Consider the following 23,226-nt stretch of genomic DNA (forward strand, 5'->3'; position numbering starts at 1 on the left):
AAAAAGAGGCTGAGTGAGTCTCTACATCTTTAACTCTGGCTTAATCAAAGTTATAACATGAAAAGAAACTGATTGTGACTTCACCAGACCACAGAAAGCTGTTGCCTGTAGCCGGAGTGAGCCTGATTAAGACCCTGGTGGCACACAGCGTGCAGCCAAAGTTGTGGATATTACAGCTGGAGTATTGACGGACGACTCAACGGACCTGTACATGAATGGGGAGACTCACACATCTGTTACGGCTGGAGTATTGATGGATTACTCAACGTATGAGAGGGCAACTATCAACTTAGTGGGCGAACGACTGGGGCACTCCTGCCGACCGCCCGCATCTTGCCGTTCGAAGCTGTTCAACTACCGAGGCGCAGCGAACCACCTGCTTCACTCCCGCTGCTCGTTCGCCTGACGCCGTTCAACGCCTCGGTTGACTGAACCACCGAGGCTTCTCAACCCGCTATGGGAGGTGACTTGGTGACCGCCAGCGCCTTCCTCGTCAGACAGCGGCCTCGCCTCGCTCTGAACACTTGATTCTACTAAAGCTCCAGCTCTGCTCTCACTCGGGCTAACTCAGATACCACGGGCTCGTTCTGGGTGCCTTACCTCTCCCCTCTCTGTGCCCTGGACTCCCGTTACTGCTGTGAACCCGACGCCCCTTCTCCTCCTGCGCCTCCCTCGTCCACCACGTCTACACCACTTCAACGATGAAGCTGTGCTGCCTCGTCATTGCCACTTAAAGGACGAGACGCCCCGAAGAGGAAGAAGCCGTGCAACAGGTCATTGTTGAGTCCGGCGCGCTGAAGCCTTCGTGTTGGAGACTTCAGATTGTGAGGCCTGTTTTGGGGTTTACTACTTTATTTAAAGTAAACTGGTGTCTAACTATTTATCTTGTTGTTTGTTATCCCTTCCGATTACAGCACCCAACACTGGAAACTTGACATATGGCGACCTCGCCAGGATTGGGTCAACTGGTAATCGGAAGGGTTGGCTTGTTAAGTCGCCTTTGCGCGCCACTTGTTGTCTGCAGCCCAGAAGCGAGTGTTTAATCCTTCACCGTTCTTTTGTGGCTGTTGTATGCCCACGGTGGGATTTGTGTGTGCTGCCATAGCACCTTTTCAGTCCTTGTGCTGACCTTGTTTACCCCAATCACTTGTTGAGTATTGGGTGGGTTTCTAAGCCCCTTTATTACCCTTTTTGCAGGGTTTTTGCTAATCTTTCTTCGTTGTTTTTTCTATTGTGTTTTGTTCTTCCTGTTTGTTTGGTTATGTGTTGCAATTTTTTGGTCTTGTTTTGTTGTTGGGTTTTTGTTCTTTATTGGTGTCATTGTCTTTTTTTTTTTTTGCTGTCCATCTTAATCATGTCGAATTTTGATGTATTTAAGGCTCAGGCTGAAGCCTTGGGGCTGAAGGGTGAGGATCTCGGCCGCTACGTTGTCCAGCAGCAAGCAATCGAGAGGGACGAGCGCGCGGCCGAGAGAAAAGAGAAGCGTCTGCTGGCCGAGACCAAGAGAGAAGAGAAGAGTCTCCTGGCCGAGAGCGAGAAAAAAGAGCGGGCTGCAGAGAGAAGAGAAGAGTGGGCTGCAGAGAGAAAAGAAAAGCGTCTCCTTGCCGAGAGTTCCAACTTGCCAAGATGCAAGTGGAAAAAGAAATAGAACTCGCCCATGCCGTCGCCCAGGGGAAAACGGCTTCTCCTTCCTGCGAGAACGGGAGAGGACCGAAATTACCCACCTACCAGGAGGGAGAGGACATCAACAACTACCTCGTCCGCTTTGAAAGGGACTGAACTTCTGCGGATCAACAAGGATAGCTACGCTGCGAGGTTGGGTTGTCTCCTCACGGGTAAGGCCACTGAACTGTATACTTCCCTGTCAGCTGACATAACCGAAGATTACGCTCTTTTGAAGAAAGCTCTCCTCACGGGGTTTAGTAAAACAGCGGACAACTATCGTCAAGACTTCCGTCACGCCAGGATTAGAGTTGGGGAAAACTACCAGCAGTTCTCCATCCACCTGACTCGGTTGTTCCAGGCGTGGTTGGAAGCCTCTGACGTCCCCTGCACTTATGAAGAGCTCCGGGAGTTTATGCTCCTGGATCAGTTTCTCACTAATCTTACCCCAGACTTGAGGATCTTCTTCAAGGAGCGCCGGCCGAAACATCTTCCCGACGCAGTGAGACTTGCCGACGACTGGTCGTCTGCCCGCAACGCCTACCCGAAAGCTTCCTCTCTTAGTTCCCAAGACCCCTCTAAGGCTGCTTCGCCCACGAAATCTTCAGAGTCCTCTCCGGGAGCCTCCGCCAAGACCTCTGCCTAGCCCAGTACAGCAACCCTGAGGTGTCACCAATGCGGGGAGGAAGGCCATCTACGTCCGCGCTGCCTGAAGAATCTCCGCGCCTTCAAAGATGTCGAACCTGCTAAACCATCACATCAGGTAGGCTTTTGCCTTAGTGACAAAAGTGTCCCGAAGTTTTCTGTTTCGGGCACTGTTAATGGGTCTCGGAGCTCGAACATCATCAGGGATACTGGCTGTTCCTGTGTGATCGTCTCTGAAAACTTACTACCTGATGTAGATGTTGAGAGTTGTCCAAAGGTCTCCCTTGCTGACTACCTCGGACGAGTGAACAAGTTTCCCATGGTGAGGTGCCACTTAATCTGTCCCTACTTCACCGGTTGGACTGAGGTGGTACATGCTCCTATTAAGTTTGTTGGGGCCCTCATCGGAAATGTCCCTGGGGTAAGGGATCCCCATGACCCTGACTCTTCTCAATCTCCATCTGATTCTTCCAGAACATTCTTCTCTTCAAGGTTGCAGCAAGGGACTTCTACTTCTAGTGTTCCGACGCCCCCTGCCGCCGACCAGGTACACGCCGTTACCACTCGTGCCGGTAGGTTGAAGAGGCTTCATCCGCTCGTCCTGCCGGAACTTCATCCTCTCTCAGTTACCCCTCAGGAGTTCGCGCAGCTTCAAGCCTCCTGTGCCTCCTTAGCAGCGATATGGCAGAAAGCCTCATCTGGACATGTCTCCAAAGCACGGAATGGATCATCCTTCCAGTACCTGTATCTCAACGGGCTTCTCTACAGGAAGTGCCTCACCTCCCCGCTTTCCAACAAGGTAGGCCAACACTGTCTAGTTGTGCCATGGGTTTCCCGTCAAATCATCCTCTCCACGGCCTATGATAGTCCCTTGGCCAGACACTTCTCTCGTCATAAGATGGAGATGAAGATCTTTCAACATTTCTTCTGGCCAGGTATAGGAGCAGACATCCGTACTTACTGTCGTTCCTGTGATAAGTGCCAAAGGATGTCGGGGAGAGGTCGTGTGCATCCTGTCTCCCTCCAACCCTTACCTGTCGTTACAGAACTTCTTCCGCAAGTTGCCATCGACCTCGTTGGACCCTTGTCTCCACTAGCTACGAAAGGACCTTGTCAGCCCCGTTCCTGTAGTGGAGGAGCCATCACCTGACGCCAGCTCCACAGAACTTCCCATCAATGAACCATTTATGGACGACCGGGATGTATTCTCCACCCCGCCTGGCTGTACTTTAACGATTCAGCAGGACATCGTCCGGGTGTTGAGATGGGCCTTGGGTCTACCGGCCTACAGGTACCGTGTCGTTCATATGACCGGGAAGGATAATATGGGGCCGATTTATTGAGTAGACTTCCTGCATAAGTCACTCCTCCTGTTTCCTCGTCAGTCTCCTCCCTGTTTTAGTTTATTGGCTTATGTTCTTTTTTCTTTCCACTTGGTAGTTATTTGTGGAATCTACCTGGATTAGATTCTTGTATGGGGGACTGTGTGAGGGCAACTACCAACTTAGCGGGCGAACGACCGGGGCACTCCTGCCGCCTGCCTGCATCTTGCCATTCAAAGCTGTTCAACTACCGAGGCGCAGCGAACCACCTGCTACACTCCCGCTGCTCGTTTGCCTGATGCCGTTCGACGCCTCGGTCGACTGAACCACCGAGGCTTCTCAACGCTCTATGGGAGGCGATTTGGTGACCGCCAGTGCCTTCCTCATCAGACAGCGGCCGAGCCTCGCCCTGCTCTCACTCGGGCTAACTCAGATACCACGGGCTCGTTCTGGGTGCCTTACCTCTCCCCTCTCCGTGCCCTGGACTCCTGTTACTGCTGTGAACCCGACGCCCCTTCTCCTGTGCCTCCCTCGTCCACACCACTTCAACGATGAAGCTGTGCTGCCTCGTCATTGCCACTTAAAGGACGAGATGCCCCAAAGAGGAAGAAGCCGTGCAACAGGTCATTGCTGAGTCCGGCGTGCTGAAGCCTTCGTGTTGGAGACTTCAGATTGTGAGGCCTGTTATGGGGTTTACTACTTTATTTAAAGTAAACTGGTGTCTAACCATTTATCTTGTTGTTTGTTATCACTTCCAATTACAGCACCCAACACTGGAAACTTGACAACGGACCTGTACATGAATGGGGAGACTCGCACATCTGTTATGGCTGGAGTATTGACGGACGACTCAACAGACGGTTACAGACCTGTACATGAATGGGGAGACTCACACATCTGTTACGACCGGAGTACGCTGTTAATATTACAAAGGGAATCAAACAAGGATGCAATGGCTCCACACTTCTGTCTTTACTTATTACAGATAACATCACAAGAAGACTTCAATCTTACAATTTTGGCTTTAAAAGTGATATATTTACTACAGCAACACTACTTTGTGCAGATGGAGGCTTGCTCCTGGCACACACTGAGACAGAGGCTGGAGAGAGCATACAGGAAACACATATGCGTGTTATGCACCTGTGTGGGTGCCCTGAGCATTATTCATCCAGATCCAGAGTGCCAGAGGGCTGTGTGGCATTCCTAAACAATGACGGGTAAATACTTAATGATGACACCCAGCATACAGGAAACACACAGAGTGCCAGAGGGCTGTGTGGCACTCCTAAACAATGACGGGTAAATACTTAATGATGACACCCAGCATACAGGAAACACACAGAGTGCCAGAGGGCTGTGTGGCACTCCTAAACAATGACGGGTAAATACTTAATGATGACACCCAGCATACAGGAAACACAGAGGGCTGTGTGGCACTCCTAAACAATGACGGGTAAATACTTAATGATGACACCCAGCATACAGGAAACACAGAGGGCTGTGGCACTCCTAAACAATGACGGTTAAATACTTAATGATGACACCCAGCATACAGGAAACACAGAGGGCTGTGTGGCACTCCTAAACAATGACGGGTAAATACTTAATGATGACACCCAGCATACAGGAAACACAGAGGGCTGTGTGGCACTCCTAAACAATGACGGGTAAATACTTAATGATGACACCCAGCATACAGGAAACACACAGAGGGCTGTGTGGCACTCCTAAACAATGACGGGTAAATACTTAATGATGACACCCAGCATACAGGAAACACAGAGGGCTGTGTGGCACTCCTAAACAATGACGGGTAAATACTTAATGATGACACCCAGCATACAGGAAACACACAGAGTGCCAGAGGGCTGTGTGGCACTCCTAAACACTGTGTGGCATTCCTAAACAATGACGGGTAAATAAATAATGATGACACCCAGCATACAGGAAACACAGAGGGCTGTGTGGCACTCCTAAACAATGACGGGTAAATAATTAATGATGTCACCCAGCATAGAGGAAACACAGAGGGCTGTGTGGCACTCCTAAACAATGACGGGTAAATACTTAATGATGACACCCAGCATACAGGAAACACAGAGGGCTGTGTGGCACTCCTAAACAATGATGGGTAAATAATTAATGATGTCACCCAGCATACAGGAAACACACAGAGTGCCAGAGGGCTGTGTGGCACTCCTAAACAATGACGGGGAAATACTTAATGATGACACCCAGCATACAGGAAACACAGAGGGCTGTGTGGCACTCCTAAACAATGACGGGTAAATACTTAATGATGACACCCAGCATACAGGAAACACACAGAGTGCCAGAGGGCTGTGTGGCACTCCTAAACAATGACGGGTAAATACTTAATGATGACACCCAGCATACAGGAAACACACAGAGTGCCAGAGGGCTGTGTGGCACTCCTAAACAATGACGGGTAAATACTTAATGATGACACCCAGCATACAGGAAACACAGAGGGCTGTGTGGCTCTCCTAAACAATGACGGGTAAATACTTAATGATGACACCCAGCATACAGGAAACACAGAGGGCTGTGTGGCACTCCTAAACAATGACACGGGTAAATACTTAATGATGGCACCCAGCATACAGGAAACACAGAGGGCTGTGTGGCACTCCTAAACAATGACACGGGTAAATACTTAATGATGACACCCAGCATACAGGAAACACAGAGGGCTGTGTGGCTCTCCTAAACAATGATGGGTAAATACTTAATGATGACACCCAGCATACAGGAAACACAGAGGGCTGTGTGGCTCTCCTAAACAATGATGGGTAAATACTTAATGATGACACCCAGCATACAGGAAACACAGAGGGCTGTGTGGCACTCCTAAACAATGACGGGTAAATAATTAATGATGTCACCCAGCATACAGGAAACACAGAGGGCTGTGTAGCACTCCTAAACAATGACGGGTAAATACTTAATGATGACACCCAGCATACAGGAAACACAGAGGGCTGTGTGGCACTCCTAAACAATGACGGGTAAATACTTAATGATGACACCCAGCATACAGGAAACACACAGAGTGCCAGAGGGCTGTGTGGCACTCCTAAACAATGTCGGGTAAATACTTAATGATGACACCCAGCATACAGGAAACACAGAGGGCTGTGTGGCATTCCTAAACAATGACGGGTAAATAAATAATGATGACACCCAGCATACAGGAAACACAGAGGGCTGTGTGGCACTCCTAAACAATGACGGGTAAATAATTAATGATGTCACCCAGCATACAGGAAACACAGAGGGCTGTGTAGCACTCCTAAACAATGACGGGTAAATACTTAATGATGACACCCAGCATACAGGAAACACAGAGGGCTGTGTGGCACTCCTAAACAATGACGGGTAAATACTTAATGATGACACCCAGCATACAGGAAACACAGAGGGCTGTGTGGCACTCCTAAACAATGACGGGTAAATACTTAATGATGACACCCAGCATACAGGAAACACACAGAGTGCCAGAGGGCTGTGTGGCACTCCTAAACAATGTCGGGTAAATACTTAATGATGACACCCAGCATACAGGAAACACACAGAGTGCCAGAGGGCTGTGTGGCACTCTTAAACAATGACACGGGTAAATACTTAATGATGACACCCAGCATACAGGAAACACAGAGGGCTGTGTGGCTCTCCTAAACAATGACACGGGTAAATACTTAATGATGACACCCAGCATACAGGAAACACAGAGGGCTGTGTGGCACTCCTAAACAATGACACGGGTAAATACTTAATGATGGCACCCAGCATACAGGAAACACAGAGGGCTGTGTGGCACTCCTAAACAATGACGGGTAAATACTTAATGATGACACCCAGCACAGGAAACACAGAGGGCTGTGGCACTCCTAAACAATGACAGGTAAATACTTAATGATGACACCAGCATACAGGAAACACAGAGGGCTGTGTGGCACTCCTAAACAATGACGGGTAAATACTTAATGATGACACCCAGCATACAGGAAACACAGAGGGCTGTGTGGCTCTCCTAAACAATGATGGGTAAATACTTAATGATGACACCCAGCATACAGGAAACACAGAGGGCTGTGTGGCACTCCTAAACAATGACGGGTAAATACTTAATGATGACACCCAGCATACAGGAAACACAGAGGGCTGTGTGGCACTCCTAAACAATGACGGGTAAATACTTAATGATGACACCCAGCATACAGGAAACACACAGAGTGCCAGAGGGCTGTGTGGCACTCCTAAACAATGATGGGTAAATACTTAATGATGACACCCAGCATACAGGAAACACAGAGGGCTGTGTGGCACTCCTAAACAATGATGGGTAAATACTTAATGATGACACCCAGCATACAGGAAACACACAGAGTGCCAGAGGGCTGTGTGGCACTCCTAAACAATGACGGGTAAATACTTAATGATGACACCCAGCATACAGGAAACACACAGAGTGCCAGAGGGCTGTGTGGCACTCCTAAACAATGACGGGTAAATACTTAATGATGACACCCAGCATACAGGAAACACACAGAGTGCCAGAGGGCTGTGTGGCACTCCTAAACAAAGACAGGGGTAAACACTTAATGATGACAACCAGCATACAGGAAACACACAGAGGGCTGTGTGGCACTCCTAAACAAAGACAGGGGTAAACACTTAATGATGACACCCAGCCAGACAGCACTGAAGGCGTCCAGGCATGATGGGATTCTGAGAGTGTCAGGGCCACTGTTAGTCTGCACTCTTTATAACAAGGGCAGCTGGTTCCCTAGCCTGGCCCCTGGAACACTAACACTGTGTTGTGCATGAGTCACCCTGCATGATGGGACTGTCAAGGCCACTGTTAGTCTGCACTCTTTATAACAAGGGCAGCTGGTTCCCTAGCCTGGCCCCTGGAACACTAACACTGTGTTGTGCATGAGTCACCCTACATGATGGGACTGTAAAGGACACTTACTGTCACTGCGAGTGACTGGATGAAGGCCACAGTCAGGTGGGTGTGAGTGCAAAGTGCTGTGTACAGACAGACAGGTCTGGAGGTGCATCACGTCTGGCACTTTCAGTAACTTGTAGTCTATAAAGAGAGGCTTAGTGAGCCTATTCCCTTGGCAAGGAGACATTGCACTGATGTAATTTTTATGAACGCAACACCACGCCACAGTCCACCACAGTCACCTCCACAATGGTGGTGGTAGTGCAGGCCATTACCCTCACACCACAGTCCACCACAGTCACCTCCATAATGGTGGTGGTGGTGGTGATGCAGGCCATTACCCTCACACCATGGTCCACCACAGTCACCTCCATAATGGTGGTGGTGGTGGTGGTGGTGCAGGCCATTACCCTCACACCACGGTCCACCACAGTCACCTCCATAATGGTGGTGGTGGTGGTGGTGCAGGCCATTACCCTCACACCACAGTCCACTACAGTCACCTCCATAATGGTGGTGGTGGTGGTGGTGACCACAGTCACCTCCATAATGGTGGTGGTGGTGGTGGTGCAGGCCATTACCCTCACACCACAGTCCACTACAGTCACCTCCATAATGGTGGTGGTGCAGGCCATTTTCCTCACACCCCAGTCCACCACAGTCACCTTCATAAAGGTGGTGGTGGTGGTGCAGGCCATTACTCTCACACCAACACACCACAGTCCACCACAGTCGCCTCCTGATTGAGGCTGTGGCGGGCTGCCTCGGCCACCACGTGCAGTCCTTTCACCACCTCACCAAAGACAAGAGACCAAGAAACGAAATTATCGCCGATGCTGATGCCAAACTTACCATTCCCCGGCATCCCAAACAGAGACCCTGCCCGGAGTGACTCCCGGTACTCACCCTCATCAAGGTCAGGCAACAGCTGACATGTTCCCGTACCATCAGTACTCTCGTAGTCCCCGCCACACATACACCCTTCCAACAGCCTGGGCCGCACCATAACTTCACACCAGACCAACCTGGTGCCGCGGTAGGAGGGGCCGCACTGCCCCGTACACAGCAGCATGAACTGCCTGCCCCGCGGAGTGGGGGGGCTCAGACGGATGTGGACCCGGCGCGGCGCTTGGCCCGGCCAGGACACGTCCAGGAACACCGTGCAGGGGGGGGAGGGGGGGAAGACCTCGCTGATCTGTACACACAACACAACAGGTGATGACACACACACACACACACACACACACACACACACACACACACCCACAAAAAAAAAAAAAAAAAAAAAAAAAAAAAAGTCACACACACACACACAGACACGGCTCAGTGGGTAGAGCGTCAGCCTCACAACCAGAATGACCGGGGTTCAATTCCCCGGGTGAAGATAAGTTGGGTTTATCTTCTTTCATGTGTAGCCCCTGTTCACCTAGCAGTGAGTAGGTATGCGACATAAGGCAAGGAGTTATGACCTCGTTGTCGCGGTGTGTCGTGTGTCAGTGGTTTCAGCCAAAGATCGATACTATAACCTCTGTGCTCTTCCATAGGGAAACGGCTGGCTGTCTTGAGAGGGACCCGCAGCAGACCAAGAGGTGAATTACACACACACACACACACACACACACACACACACACAGGTTAAACTATAGGAAGGCAGATGTGGAAAATCTTAGGAAATATTATGGAGAGCTGGACTGGGATGAGCTAATGAGAGTAGGTGAAGTGCAAGAAAAGTATATTTTCATGGAGGCGTATAAAACAGGTGTTACGAAATTTGTATCAGAATACAGACCTAAAGAAAAGGGAAAAAAGGACTGGTTTAATGCAAAATGTGCTAAGGCAAAAGAAAGGAGAGATAGAGCATGGAGAAAGATTAAAAAGAAATAAAAACCAAAGGAATAAAGAAGATTTCAAGATAGCGAGAAATGAATACGTGAAAATAAGGAAGGAAGAAGAGAAGAGATATGAAAAGGATATTGTGGAAATGTGCAAGGAACAACCTAAACTATTTTATAGATTCATAAATGGAAAGATTAAGCCAAGAGAAACAATTGAAAGACTGAGCGACGGAAATGTGATAATCGATGATCCTAAAGGCATGACGGAGTTATTAAACAAAGAGTTCATCGTCATCATCATTTCATCGACGCCTGCTCCTAGGAGCTCCCACCAGGGGATGGCCATGGCAGAAGAGCTTCCAACTTTCTCTATCCAGACACTCCCTCCTTGCCTGCTCAAATCTTTTCAAAGATCTTTCCCCCCTCTCCCTAACGTACTCTTGCACTCTATCCCTCCATTTCACTGGAGGTCGTCCTCTAGCATTCCCTCCCTCTATCTCACTCACATACACCCTTCTGGTCATCTTACTCTCCTCCATTCGCTCCATGTGGCCAAACCACTTTAAGGTCTGTCACTTCACTTCTTCCACCACTCCACACTTCTTCCCTTCACCCCTGTGACACATCCCAAAATGCTCGTACACACTTTCATTACTCATTCCATCCATTCTACTCACACCACAAGCACTCCTCAAATTACTAATTTCCACTGCCTGCACTCTAGACCTCTGACTTTCATTCCAGGCCCACATTTCACTTGCATATGTGAGGGTTGGTACTATTATTGTATTTCTCAAATCCTTCTTTACTTCCATGCTCACACTTCTGCCATTCATGATTCGTCCCAAAGACCCTACCACCCTTCTTCCTTGCAATGCCCTTTCTCTTATATCTCCCTCCATACCACCATGCTTACACATAACTGATCCAAGGTACTTAAACTCATTGACTTCCTCCATTTCTTCACCATTCAAAATTATTTTGCATTCTTTTTCACATTCAATTCCCACTCTATATGGGCATACAAATCTACAACCTCACTTCTACTTCGCTCACAAACCATCACTTTACTTTTGTTGACATTTACTTTCAGCTTTCTCCTATTACAGACACTATCAAAAACACTGACCAAATTTTGTAGGTCACTTTCATTTTCTGCAATGAGCACCGTGTCATCAGCAAACAGTATCGAAATCAGTGCCCACTTCCTTCCCTCATCGAACAGTCTTACTCCAATTTCTCCAACTTTGCCCTTCATTTCTCTAATGACACCATCCATATAAATATTGAGTTACCATGGTGACATGACACACCCTTCTCTTAAGCCCACTTTTATCTCAAAATGTTCACTTGTTTCTCCAGTAATTTTGACACATGCAGATGCATCCTCATAGAAAGACTTTATTGCACTAAGCAGTTTTCCTCCCACACCATAAATCTTTAAAACATCCCACAATGCAATCCAATCGACTCTGTCATAAGCTTTTTCCAAATTCATGAAGGCAGCGAATAGTTTCTTTTCTTTTGCTATTATTTTATCTACTACCTTCCTGAAGGCAAATATCTGATCCACACATCCCCTTCCCTTCCTGAAGCCTCCTTGTTCTTCACTGATTTTCTCTTTTGTAAGTCTTTGCACCCTCTCTATTATGACTTTTCCATATACCTTTCCAGGTATACTCAGGAGACTTATACCTCTATAGTTCCCACAATCCCCTCTCCTGCCCTTCCCCTTGTAAACTGGGACAATGATGGCTTTTGTCCAGTCTGCTGGCACCCCCCTCCCATGCTTCACATATCTTGACCATCCATTTCACGACTTCATCTCCTCCACACTTCAACATTTCTGCTGTGATTCCATCAATTTCTGCTGCCTTTCCATTTTTTAATCTTTTTATTGCCTGATTTACTTCATGTGTTATACTTCTTTCTTTATATACTCCTCCTCTACTGAAAACTGCTGCTGTTACAGCTGCTGGACGTCCACCTTCAAAATTCATTAAGTTTTTTAAATATTCTCTCCATCTCTCTTTCACAGCTTCCCCGTCTTTCATCATCTTTCCATTCTCATCCATAACTTCATTTATTTTACTTGAGGAGATATTTTCTGCATTTCTTTCATTTTTTACTTCTTTCCAATATGATTTCCTGTTCCCTTTATATTTTTTACTTAGTCTTTTTCCAAAGTCTTCATCAACTCTCTTCTTACTTTCTTTTATTGCTTGTTTTAATATAATTTTGCATTGTCTATATTTCTTTTTCCTTTCCCTTTTTACTTATTCAGACACATTTCTTTCTAGAGTTTTCTTAAAAAGTTCCCTTTTCTCTTTTACTATCCTCCTTATCTCTTCTGTCCACCATGAATTTCCTTTTCTTTTTCCATCTCTCACCACTTTCATCCCTAACACTTTTTTTTGTTGTAGTTACCATTATTTCTTTAAATGTTCCAAAAACTTTTTCAATATTTGTATTATCTTTTACACTTTCCCACTTTTCATTTAAGGCCTCTGCCATTTCACGGTTATACTCTTCTTTTATTTATTTTTCCTGTAACTTTTCTATCTTCAGTATTTCCTTTTTTACTTCACTTTTCTTTTCAAACACCCACTTTTCTTTCATCTTTAACTTTGCCAGCACTACAAGATGGTCAGATCCATCGAACATTCCTCTTACTACTTTTGCGTCACAAATTTCTTTTCAAAGCCTTTCATCTACTGCCACATAATCAATCAATCCTTTTTGCTCATTATGTTCTCTTCTCCTCCATGTGTATCGGTGGATATTCTTGTGCTGAAAGAAGGTGTTCACTAGGAACATTCCCCTCTCAGCACAGACATCCACCAGGCACTCTCCATTTTCATTCTTCCCAGGTATCCCCCATTTTCCCACCACATCCATCACACATTCATCACCCACTTTAGCATTCATATCTCCCATCATAATAAGTTTTCTTTCTTTCTTAAAACTCTTCAAACATGCATTCACTTCCTCCCAAAAAGCTTCCCTTTCTCTCAGTCCTTTTTTACTTTTCACATTTACTGGTGCATAAATACACACCCATGCATACTTTACTAAACCTACTTTTCCTTTCACCCACACAATTCTTGATCCCTTCTAACCATAATCAGTCACACCATTCCACACTCTTTCAGACATCACAATAGCACATCCTTCCTTACTCCTTCCTCTAAACTTCTCATCCCTCCCCGTCCATACAACCCCCCCAGGCACACCCTCCCACGTACCCTCCCCACCATCACTCACACCAGTTCCTCGAATATGTGTTTCACTTACAGAGTTACGCAAGTTTTTACTAAAGAATCAATATTTAACGAGCCACAAGAAAACAAGATAATTGTTCATATGGAAGAAGTTACAGTAAATAAAGAGGAGATATATAAATTGTCAGGGGAGCTGGAAGAGAAGAAAGCTGTAGGACAGGATGGAGTCTCAGAGTATATATTGAAAGAATGCAGAAATGAGTTGGTTGGACTGATACATGACATTATTAAATGCTCAATAACAACTGGTACAGTTCCTAAGGAGTGGCGGAGGGCCGAAGTGGTCCCCATACACAAAAGTGGAAGGAAGGAAGAATCCCTGAACTACAGACCTGCATCACTGACCAGTATGTGAAATATGTGAGAAAGTGATAAAGAAACAATGGACGAGATTTCTAGAAGAGCATAATTTAATCACAGGTAAACAGTATGGATTCAGGAAAAGGCGCTCGTGTGACAAACTTACTGAGCTTTTACTCAAGAGTGAGAGACAAAATACAGGAAAGGGACGGATGGGTTGATTGCGTTTACTTGGACCTGAAGAAGACATTCGACAAAGTTCCACATACAAGACTGCTATGGAGACTAGTAAATAAAGGAGGAATGAAAGGGAAAATGAAGAACTGGATGGAAAGCTACCTAAGGGGAAGAGAAATGAGAACAGTGGTTAAGGACACAAAATTGGAATGGAGAACTGTAGAGTGGAGTGCCTCAGGGATCGGTATTGGCACCAATACTTTTCCTAGTATAAATAAATGACATGCCAGAGGGAGTAAATAGTTATATGAGCCTGTTTGCAGATGATGCAAAACTGCTAAGAAATATAAGAAACAGTAAAGACTGTGAAATCCTGCAAGGAGACCTAAACAATATTTGAAAGTGGAGTATGGAATGGGAGATGAAATTTAATGTGAAGAAATGTCATGTTATGGAAATGGGAAAAAGAGAAGCAAGACCAAAGTGGACATATAAAATGGGAGATGGTGAAACATTACAGAAAGTACACAAAGAGAGAGATCTGGGAGTAATAATGTAAGATAATAAACAGCCATAGAGTCATATAAATCGGATATTCAGTGATACGTATAACATGGTGAGAAATATAGGAATAGCATTCCACTACATGAATAAGGATATGATGAAAATATTAATTACCACTATGATCAAACCAAAACTGGAATATGCGAAGGCAGTGTGGTCTCCCCATCAGAAGAAACACATAAAGAAACTAGAAAGAATACAAAGGATGGCAACAAAAATGGTTCCAGAGCTGGAGGGATTGACATATGAGGAAAGACTTACATTCCAACAACATTAGGCTAATGTTAACTGTTTGGTCTGTAAAAATGGTCATAGTTATTCTAATTGCCATAAAAGATGCCGTTTGCCCCATATTTCTGAACCATAACCATTTTTACAGACCAAACAGTTGACATTAGCCAAATGATGTCGGAATGTAAGTTGCTTGTCTTGTCCATTGGAGTCATTTGTGACCACCCTGCCATCTCTACCATGATGTTCAGATCAAGATAAAAATCAGAGTCTTATTAACCTCTTCAACACGAGGATACGTATACTGCTTCCTTGCGTGCCCCATATCACATCCGAGGACGCGCATACTGTGTCCTGGTGTGCTTTAGCCAATATACGAGTTATTTTATCTTTATATCTATGCTTACATCTCAAAATTATCAATTAATTTATGCTTCTTTAAGTGCACCATTTAATTCTGCATGTTTTCATATATAATATATAATGCATGATGATTATGTTGAGTTTATGGCTGAAAACTTGTTATATTTAATAGCAACGTTTGAAATTTGGCGAGCGGCGATCCTGGATACGGCGCGGGGCGCTGTTTTGGCCCGGCCGTAGTGAGTTTCTTTATGTGCACCATTTAGTTCTGCATGTTTTCATATATCATACATGATGATTGTGTTGACTTAATGGCTGAAAGCTTGTTATATTCAACAGCGACATTTGAAATTTGGCGCGCGCTGCGATCCTGGACACGGCATGGGGCGCTGTTTTGGCCTGGCCTAGTGAGTTTCTTTAAAGGTGGCGTCACACTGGACCAAATCTGGCGAGCACGAGCTTTTGCTGGAGGGATGGCTTGTTCCCGAGCTTTTGCTCCTGCGTTTAGCTCACCGCTTGGACAGGGAGCAGCTCGGTGAGCCACAAGCAGGCAGTCAAATGAGCTCTTTGGTGCACCAATATGTGAATGATATATATTACCTAGTGTATTGAATCCGTATACCCATGATATTAGAAAACTTATTCATATACTCCTTTTATGTTTGACGGTGTTTGTAATATTTTATAATGTTGAGAAAAGTAGTGTTGGATTTTATTTTGATTTCCAAGACCAAGACCAAGACCGCCCAGGCCAGCTGATATAAACACTCGCCATGGCCACCTCTCCTCGTTCAAAAGTTCATTTGTCCTTCATTGTACACTCTTTGATAGCAAGAATCAGGGACCATCCCGAGTTATGGGACCACAGCCATCCAGATTTCTGTAAGTCTATGCTGAAGAAAGTTATGATGTTGTACACATCATGGGTCTCCCCGCCTTCTCTTCAGCCATGACCGAACCCAGACTCGTCTTTTCTTCTTCTGAGCTCGTTGAATAATCGCAAGTAATGCCGTCACAGCTGCACACTTAGCCGTAATGCGAAGCGTAGGTGTAGTAGGCGCCATGGTTGAGGCTTTGTTTACAATGTTGCTCGTCGCTCGCCCCTCGTCGCTCGTCAGCGTGACGACAACAGTGACTTGCTCGCGAGCAAAAGCTGCCAGCAAGAGCTCGTGCTCGCCAGATTTGGGTCCAGTGTGATGCCAGCTTAAGTGCACCATTTAATTCTGCATGTTTTCATATATAATACATAATAATTGTGTTGAGTTTATGGCTGAAAGCTTCTTATATTCAACAGCGACATTTGAAATTTGGCACACGTGGCAATCTCAGATACGGCACGGGGTGCTATTTTCGCCCGGCCGTTGTGAAGGGGTTAAATGCTATTGAGCTACAACTTTGACATGACCTCATGACCTTGTCCACCACTGCAGGCCCGGCAGACTTCAATATTCATGCATGGGCAGACACAAGGCCCTTGTGCCTTGAGGCTTGTTAGAATTCTTTACCTTTCCAGCTAGGCTGACCCCCCCTGGCTCCTGGTCTAATAACAGTGGATATGGAGACGGGACAGCATGAGCATAGCTCTTTTGGGTTGGGAGAGGTGTGGCGTGGGATGTGAGGCCACTCAGGGCTAGGATGCAGACACAGATCAGTGATCCCCCCCCCAAGCAGGGCCAAGTACCCCAGCTCACCTGCAGGATTGCCGCGCCCCGTGGTGGGTGTTGCTCCCTCAGGGCGTGGAAGCATGCCCGGCGGTTTTTGAGGCTTATTCTTGCATGTCGGCGCTGACCTTCCACCTGGTGCACAGCAAACACCCAGCCAGCACGCAACATGTTCCTGGGGCGCTGTGTCAGGAGGCAGAGGTGCTCGGCCCGAAAAGGTTCCTAGTGGAGGGAAGGGAAGAGCAGGAAAATCACGTCAGGCTGCTGCCTTGGCCGGCAGGAGACAAGTGTGTGTAAAGAAAGCTGCTGACTCCTTAAGGGAGCTTTGCTTATGAAGCTGAACTCAGAACTCACTAAGGTACTAACAGGAACACCAATTATGCCATGACAAGGTAGGGTGACTACTGGTGCTGTGTTGAGTTGAGGCAAATACAGCAATGATACAGTGACAAGGTAAGGTGACTCTGCAGTGCTGTGTTGAGGTAAGGCAAACACAGCAATCACACAGTGACAAGGTAAGGTGACTGCAGCGTTGTGTTGAGGTAAGGCAAACACAGCAATCACACAGTGACAAGGTAAGGTGACTTTGCAGTGCTGTGTTAAAGTAAGGCAAACACAGCAATCACAGTGATAATCTAAGGTCATTCTGCAGTTCTGTGTTGAGGTAAGGTAAGCCCTGCAGTGCCGTGTGCCAGGGACTCACCACAACAGGAGTGACACTCGGGGGTTTACTGACCTTCAAGCTCAGCTCTAGGATGAAGTTCACTTTTTCCATGATGGTGAGGTCTGACTCTGACTCCTCTGAGTCTGATTGGGAACTGGACTCCTCTGGGTCTGACTGGGAACTGGGCTCCTCTGAGTCTGACTGGAAACTGGCCTCCTCTGGGTCTGACTGGGAACTGGGCTCCTCTGCATCTGACTGGAAACTGGCCTCCTCTGCATCTGACTGGAAACTGGCCTCCTCTGGGTCTGACTGGGAACTGGGCTCCTCTGGGTCTGACTGGAAACTGGCCTCCTTTGGGTCCGACTGGGAAGCGGGCTCTGCAGTGACTGACTGGGAAGTATGCCCTGCAGGGACTGACTGGGAACTGGGTCCTGCAGGGCCTAACTGGGAACTGGGCTTTGCAGTGACTGACTGGGAACTGGGCCCTGCAGGGACAGACTGGGAACTGGGCCCTGCAGGGCCTAACTGGGAACTGGGCCCTGCAGGGCCTAACTGGGAACTGGGCCCTGCAGGGCCTAACTGGGAACTGGGCCCTGCAGAGACTAACTGGGAACTGGGCCCTGCAGGGACTGACTGGGAACTGGGCCCTGCAGGGACTGACTGGGAACTGGGCCCTGCAGGGACTGACTGGGGGCTCAGGTCTTCTGTAGTGAGAGTGACTGGAGTCGCATGGACAGCCTGGGCGGCCTCCAGGGCTGCCTTAGATGCCTCTCTCACCTGAAACAACAACACTGGGTTAGGGAAGAAGTTCACTCCCCAACCCCCTGTGTACCCCCATGTATGCTCCCTGTGTGTACCCTTGCATATACCCCCTGTGTGTACCATTGTGTATGCCCCCTGTGTGTACCCTTGCATATACCCCCTGTGTGCACCATTGTGTATGCCCCCTGTGTGTACCCCTTATGTGTACCCTTGCATATACCCCCTGTGTGCACCATTGTGTATGCCCCTTGTGTGTACCCCCTGTGTGTACCCTTGTGTCATGATTTCATTATTCAGGGAGTGGCCCGTGGATTGACCGTGGCCGGGGAGTGGAGCATTGTGGGCCCGCTGCCATCTTCCTTGCATCTCCTGCCCAGACTTCGCTGTGAGCAGACGTCCCTCTGTCCTCCCGCGCCACGTTTCTCATCGTGGTGGTCTTTTCAGCCTTGTAGTATCCGCAAGTCCAGAGTGACTGTGTACTCAGGTCAGGGATGCCCGTGGGAGGTAAGGAGGGCACGGCATGTTGCAGAGAGGAACGAAGAGGATTGAAGAAGGACTCCTTGCATATACGTCCAGTGTGCACTATTGTGTATACCCCCTGTGTGTGCCGCGTGTGTACCCGTGCATATACGTCCAGTGTGCACCATTGTGTATGCCCCCTGTGTGTGCCGCGTGTGTACCCGTGCACATACGTCCAGTGTGCACCATTGTGTATGCCCCCTGTGTGTGTCCTGTGTGTACCCTTGCATGTACGTCCAGTGTGCATCATTGTTTGTGCCCCCTGAGTGTGTCCCGTGTGTACCCTTGCATATACGTCCAGTGTGCACCATTGTGTATGACCCCTGTGTGTGTACCCTTGTATATACCTCCTGTGTGCACCATTATGTATGCCTCCATGCATTGCCTGATGTGTTCACTTGTGTGGCTGAGGGCCCAGGACACTGGTGCAGCATTGGGACACTCACCCACACAGCAGTGGTGAGGGTGCTGGCATCAGGAAAACACTGTTGGCACTCCTGCACCACCTGCTCTGCCTCACTGGTGCAGTGCAGCACTTCAGCCACTGCCAAGCATGCCTCTTGCTCTGTTGCACGAGTGCGCAACATCTCCTGCTCCCTCTTCGTCACCTCCTCCTTCTTGACCGCCACATGCAACATTTCCTGCTGCACGAGTTCCCTGGCACTCCTGCTCTGGTCACCCAGTCCCTGGAGGCTGTCCTCCAGCTGCTCCTGCCGGTCGCCCCAGCCTGTCAGGGTGACCTGGTACTGGTCCAGCTGGGACTGAGCCTCCTGGCAGGCAGTGATGGCGGCCACAACTGTGTTCTCCTGTTCCTGCAGAAAGGAACACATTTTCTTGGAGAGACGCACCACTTCCTTCTTGCTAGCTGCTCCTGCTGCCCCTTTGCCCTTCCCACCACTGGATGGCAGCGAGGCTACTGCTGCCTTGACATATCTCATCTTTCTTATTAAGGCCTCAAATAGATAATTGACAGGGAACTGCCCGCCCTCAGGTACGGCGTGGCTGACGCGACACTCTGGACAGGTAACACGGCCCTGGTGCTTCAGCATATCACTGCACAGTGTGCAGACTGTGTGGCCACAGGGCAGAGTGCGCGGCCGCTGTACTAAGTCATCAAAGCTTGTCAGGCACACTGGACAGTCTTCAGGGTCATCACCCTGAAACAGAGAGGCAGTGTGAGGGAGGCACTGCAGCAGGAACACACTAGAGGAAGCACACAGCCACACACTGGTAACAGGCTGTCAGACACACTGAAGTCCTTAAGGTCATCATCCTGAAAAAGAGGCAGTGTGAGGGAGGTACTACAGCAGGAACACACTGGAGGAAGCACACAGCCACACACTGGTAACAGGCTGTCAGGCACACTGGACAGTCCTCAGGGTCATCACCCTGAAACACCAGACAAGTGGACATTTGACAAAACTTCCCACATTTTCTAAGGAAAATAAATGCCATATAAGAAAAAGGTAAGGTCTTTTCTCGATGTACAAGTCATATGAAGCCAATTGGTGCATTTTCTTTTTTTGAGGGTATTTGACGCAACCTTGAAAATAACAAAAAATGCCGGACCACAGCCAAAGGGTTAAGCTCTGAACACAAGGCAGGCCCTGGTGAGGGACGCAGCAGATAAGAAGCAGTGTGGGACAGCTACTGGCTGGAGGAAAAACAAATGCCGGCAAGAACGGTGAGGCAAAGAGGAGGGCTGGGACTGGCTGAGGCCGTGGCACTGCAGCCTTGGAGGGCGGCCCCCAAGCTGTGGGGAGAAGAGGTGCTTGGGTTGGGAAAGATGTGGCATGGGATGTGGGGCCACTCAGCGCTAGGATGCAGACACAGATCATTGAAGCTCAGCAACTGCCCCCACCCCCCCACCCCCCAGGCAGGGCTGAGTCCCCAGCTCACCTGGAGGGTTGCCGCACCCCATGCTGGGGGTTGTTCCTTCAGGGCGTGAAGGAACAGCCGGCCGGCTTCGAGGCTTATTCTTGCATGTCGGCGCTGACCTTCCACCTGGTGCACAGCAAACACCCGGCCAGCCTGCAGCAGGCTCCTGACATGCTGTGTCAGGCTGCAGAGGTCCTCGGCCTGCAAAGGTTCCTAGTGGAGGGAAGGGAAGAGCAGGAAAACCACGTCAGGCTGCTGCCTTGGCCGACAGGAGACAAGTGTGTGTAAAGAAAGCTGCTGACTCCTTAAGGGAGCTTTGCTTATGAAGCTGAACTCAGAACTCACTAAGGTACTAACAGGAACACCAATTATGTCATGACAAGGTAAGGTGACCACTGGTAACTCACTGAGGCACTAACAAAAACACCAGTTATGCCATGACAAGATGAGATGACTACTGGTAACTCACTGAGGCACTAACAGAAACATCAATTATGCCATGAGAAGGTGAGGTGACCAATGGAGCTGTGTTGAGGTAAGGCAAACACAGCAATGACACAGTGACAAGGTAAGGTGACCCTGCAGTGCTGTGTTGAGGTAAGGTAAACAAAGCAATCACACAGTGACAAGGTAAGGTGACTCTGCAGTGCTGTGTTGAGGTAAGGCAAACAAAGCAATCACACAGTGACAAGGTAAGGTGACTCTGTAGTGCTGTGTTGAGGTAAGGCAAACACAGCAATCACACAGTGACAAGGTAAGGTGACTCTGCAGTGCTGTGTTGAGGTAAGGCAAACACAGCAATCACACAGTGACAAGGTTAAGATGACTCTGCAGTGCTGTGTTGAGGTAAGGCAAACAAAGCAATCACACAGTGACAAGCTAAGGTGGCTCTGCAGAGCGTTGTTGAGGTAAGGTAAGCACTGAAGTGCCGTGTGCCAGGGACTCACCATAACAGGAGTGACACTCGGGGGTTTACTGACCTTTAAGCTCGGCTCTAGGATGAAGTTCACTTTTTCCATGATGGTGAGGTTTGGGTCTGACTGGGAACTGGGATCCTCTGGGTCTGACTGGGAAATGGGCTCCTCTGGGTCTGACTGGGGCCTCAGGTCTTCTGTAGTGACAGTGCGTGGAACTGCCTGGAAAGCCTCCAGGGCTGCCTTAGATGCCTCTCTCACCTGAAACAACAACACTGGGTTAAGGAAAAAGTTCACCCTCCACCCCCCTGTATGTACCCCTGTGTGCACCATTGTGTATGCCCCCTGTGCATACCCTTGCATATACCTCCTGTGTGCACTATTGTGAATGCCTGCTGTGTGTACCCTTGCATATACCTCCTGTGTGCACCACTGTGAATGCCTGATGTGTGTACACTTGCATATACCTCCTGTGTGCACCACTGTGAATGCCTGATGTGTGTACCCTTGCATATACCTCCTGTGTGCACCATTGTGAATGCCTGATGTGTGTACCCTTGCATATATGTCTTGTATGCACCATTGTGTATGCCACCTGTGTGTGCCCCGTGTGTACCCTTACATATACGTCCAGTGTGCACCATTGTGTATGCCCCCTGTGTGCGCCCCGTGTGTACCCTTGCATATACGTCCAGTGTGCACCATTGTGTATGCCACCTGTGTGCGCCCCGTGTGTACCCTTGCATATACGTCCAGTGTGCACCATTGTGTATGCCCCCTGTGTGCGCCCCGTGTGTACCCTTGCATATACGTCCAGTGTGCACCATAGTGTATGCCACCTGTGTGCGTCCCGTGTGTACCCTTGCATATACGTCCAGTGTGCACCATTGTGTATGCCCCCTGTGTGTGCCCCGTGTGTACCCGTGCATATACGTCAAGTGTCCACCATTGTGTGTGCGCCCCGTGTGTACCCGTGCATATACGTCCAGTGTGCACCATTTTGTATGCCCCCTGTGCGTCCCGTGTGTACCCTTGCATATACGTCCAGTGTGCACCATTGTGTATGCCACCTGTGTGCGCCCCGTGTGTACCCTTGCATATACGTCCAGTGTTCACCAATGTGTGTGCCACCTGTGTGTGCCCCGTGTGTACCCGTGCATATACGTCCAGTGTGCACCATTGTGTATGCCCCCTGTGTGTGCCCCGTGTGTACCCGTGCATATACGTCCAGTGTGCACCATTGTGTATGCCCCCTGTGTGTGCCCCGTGTGTACCCGTGCATATACGTCCAGTGTGCACCATTGTGTATGCCCCCTGTGTGTGCCCCGTGTGTACCCTTGCATATACGTCTTGTATGCACCATTGTGTATGCCCCCTGTGTGTGCCCCGTGTGTACCCTTGCATATACGTCTTGTATGCACCATTGTGTATGCCCCCTGTGTGTGCCCCGCGTGTACCCTTGCATATACC

The 23,226-nt window shown here is 48.4% G+C and overlaps 1 protein-coding gene and 1 long non-coding RNA gene across 7 annotated transcripts in view; one reads left to right on the plus strand and one right to left on the minus strand.

Moving 5' to 3' along the window:
• The first annotated feature begins 589 nt into the window (after positions 1 to 589).
• LOC126981694 (uncharacterized) lies at positions 590 to 4,359 on the plus strand. Its single transcript, XR_007734049.1, has 2 exons — positions 590 to 773; positions 4,253 to 4,359. It is a non-coding gene; the product is annotated as an uncharacterized LOC126981694 (long non-coding RNA).
• A 3,272-nt stretch (positions 4,360 to 7,631) lies between these two features.
• LOC126981695 (uncharacterized) overlaps positions 7,632 to 23,226 on the minus strand; it is a 46,797-nt gene continuing 31,202 nt past the window's right edge. Inside the window, exons 3-10 of one of the 6 annotated variants that reach the window (XM_050833118.1) lie at positions 21,823 to 22,017; positions 20,864 to 21,055; positions 19,411 to 20,121; positions 17,756 to 18,460; positions 17,050 to 17,241; positions 9,150 to 9,802; positions 9,045 to 9,110; positions 7,632 to 8,909 (exon numbers count right to left, since the gene is read on the minus strand). In XM_050833118.1, the coding sequence (XP_050689075.1) occupies positions 9,311 to 9,802; positions 17,050 to 17,241; positions 17,756 to 18,460; positions 19,411 to 20,121; positions 20,864 to 21,055; positions 21,823 to 22,017 (2,487 nt within the window). In that variant the 3' untranslated portion in view covers positions 7,632 to 8,909; positions 9,045 to 9,110; positions 9,150 to 9,310. Of the gene's footprint in view, positions 9,111 to 9,149; positions 9,803 to 17,049; positions 17,242 to 17,755; positions 18,461 to 19,410; positions 20,122 to 20,863; positions 21,056 to 21,822; positions 22,018 to 23,226 lie in introns of all 6 variants that reach the window. The other 5 variants (XM_050833119.1, XM_050833120.1, XM_050833117.1 and 2 more) reach the window with 5 other exon arrangements.

Source organism: Eriocheir sinensis, chromosome 49, assembly GCF_024679095.1.
Source record: "Eriocheir sinensis breed Jianghai 21 chromosome 49, ASM2467909v1, whole genome shotgun sequence".
In the NCBI taxonomy this organism is placed as follows: Eukaryota; Metazoa; Arthropoda; class Malacostraca; order Decapoda; family Varunidae; genus Eriocheir; species Eriocheir sinensis.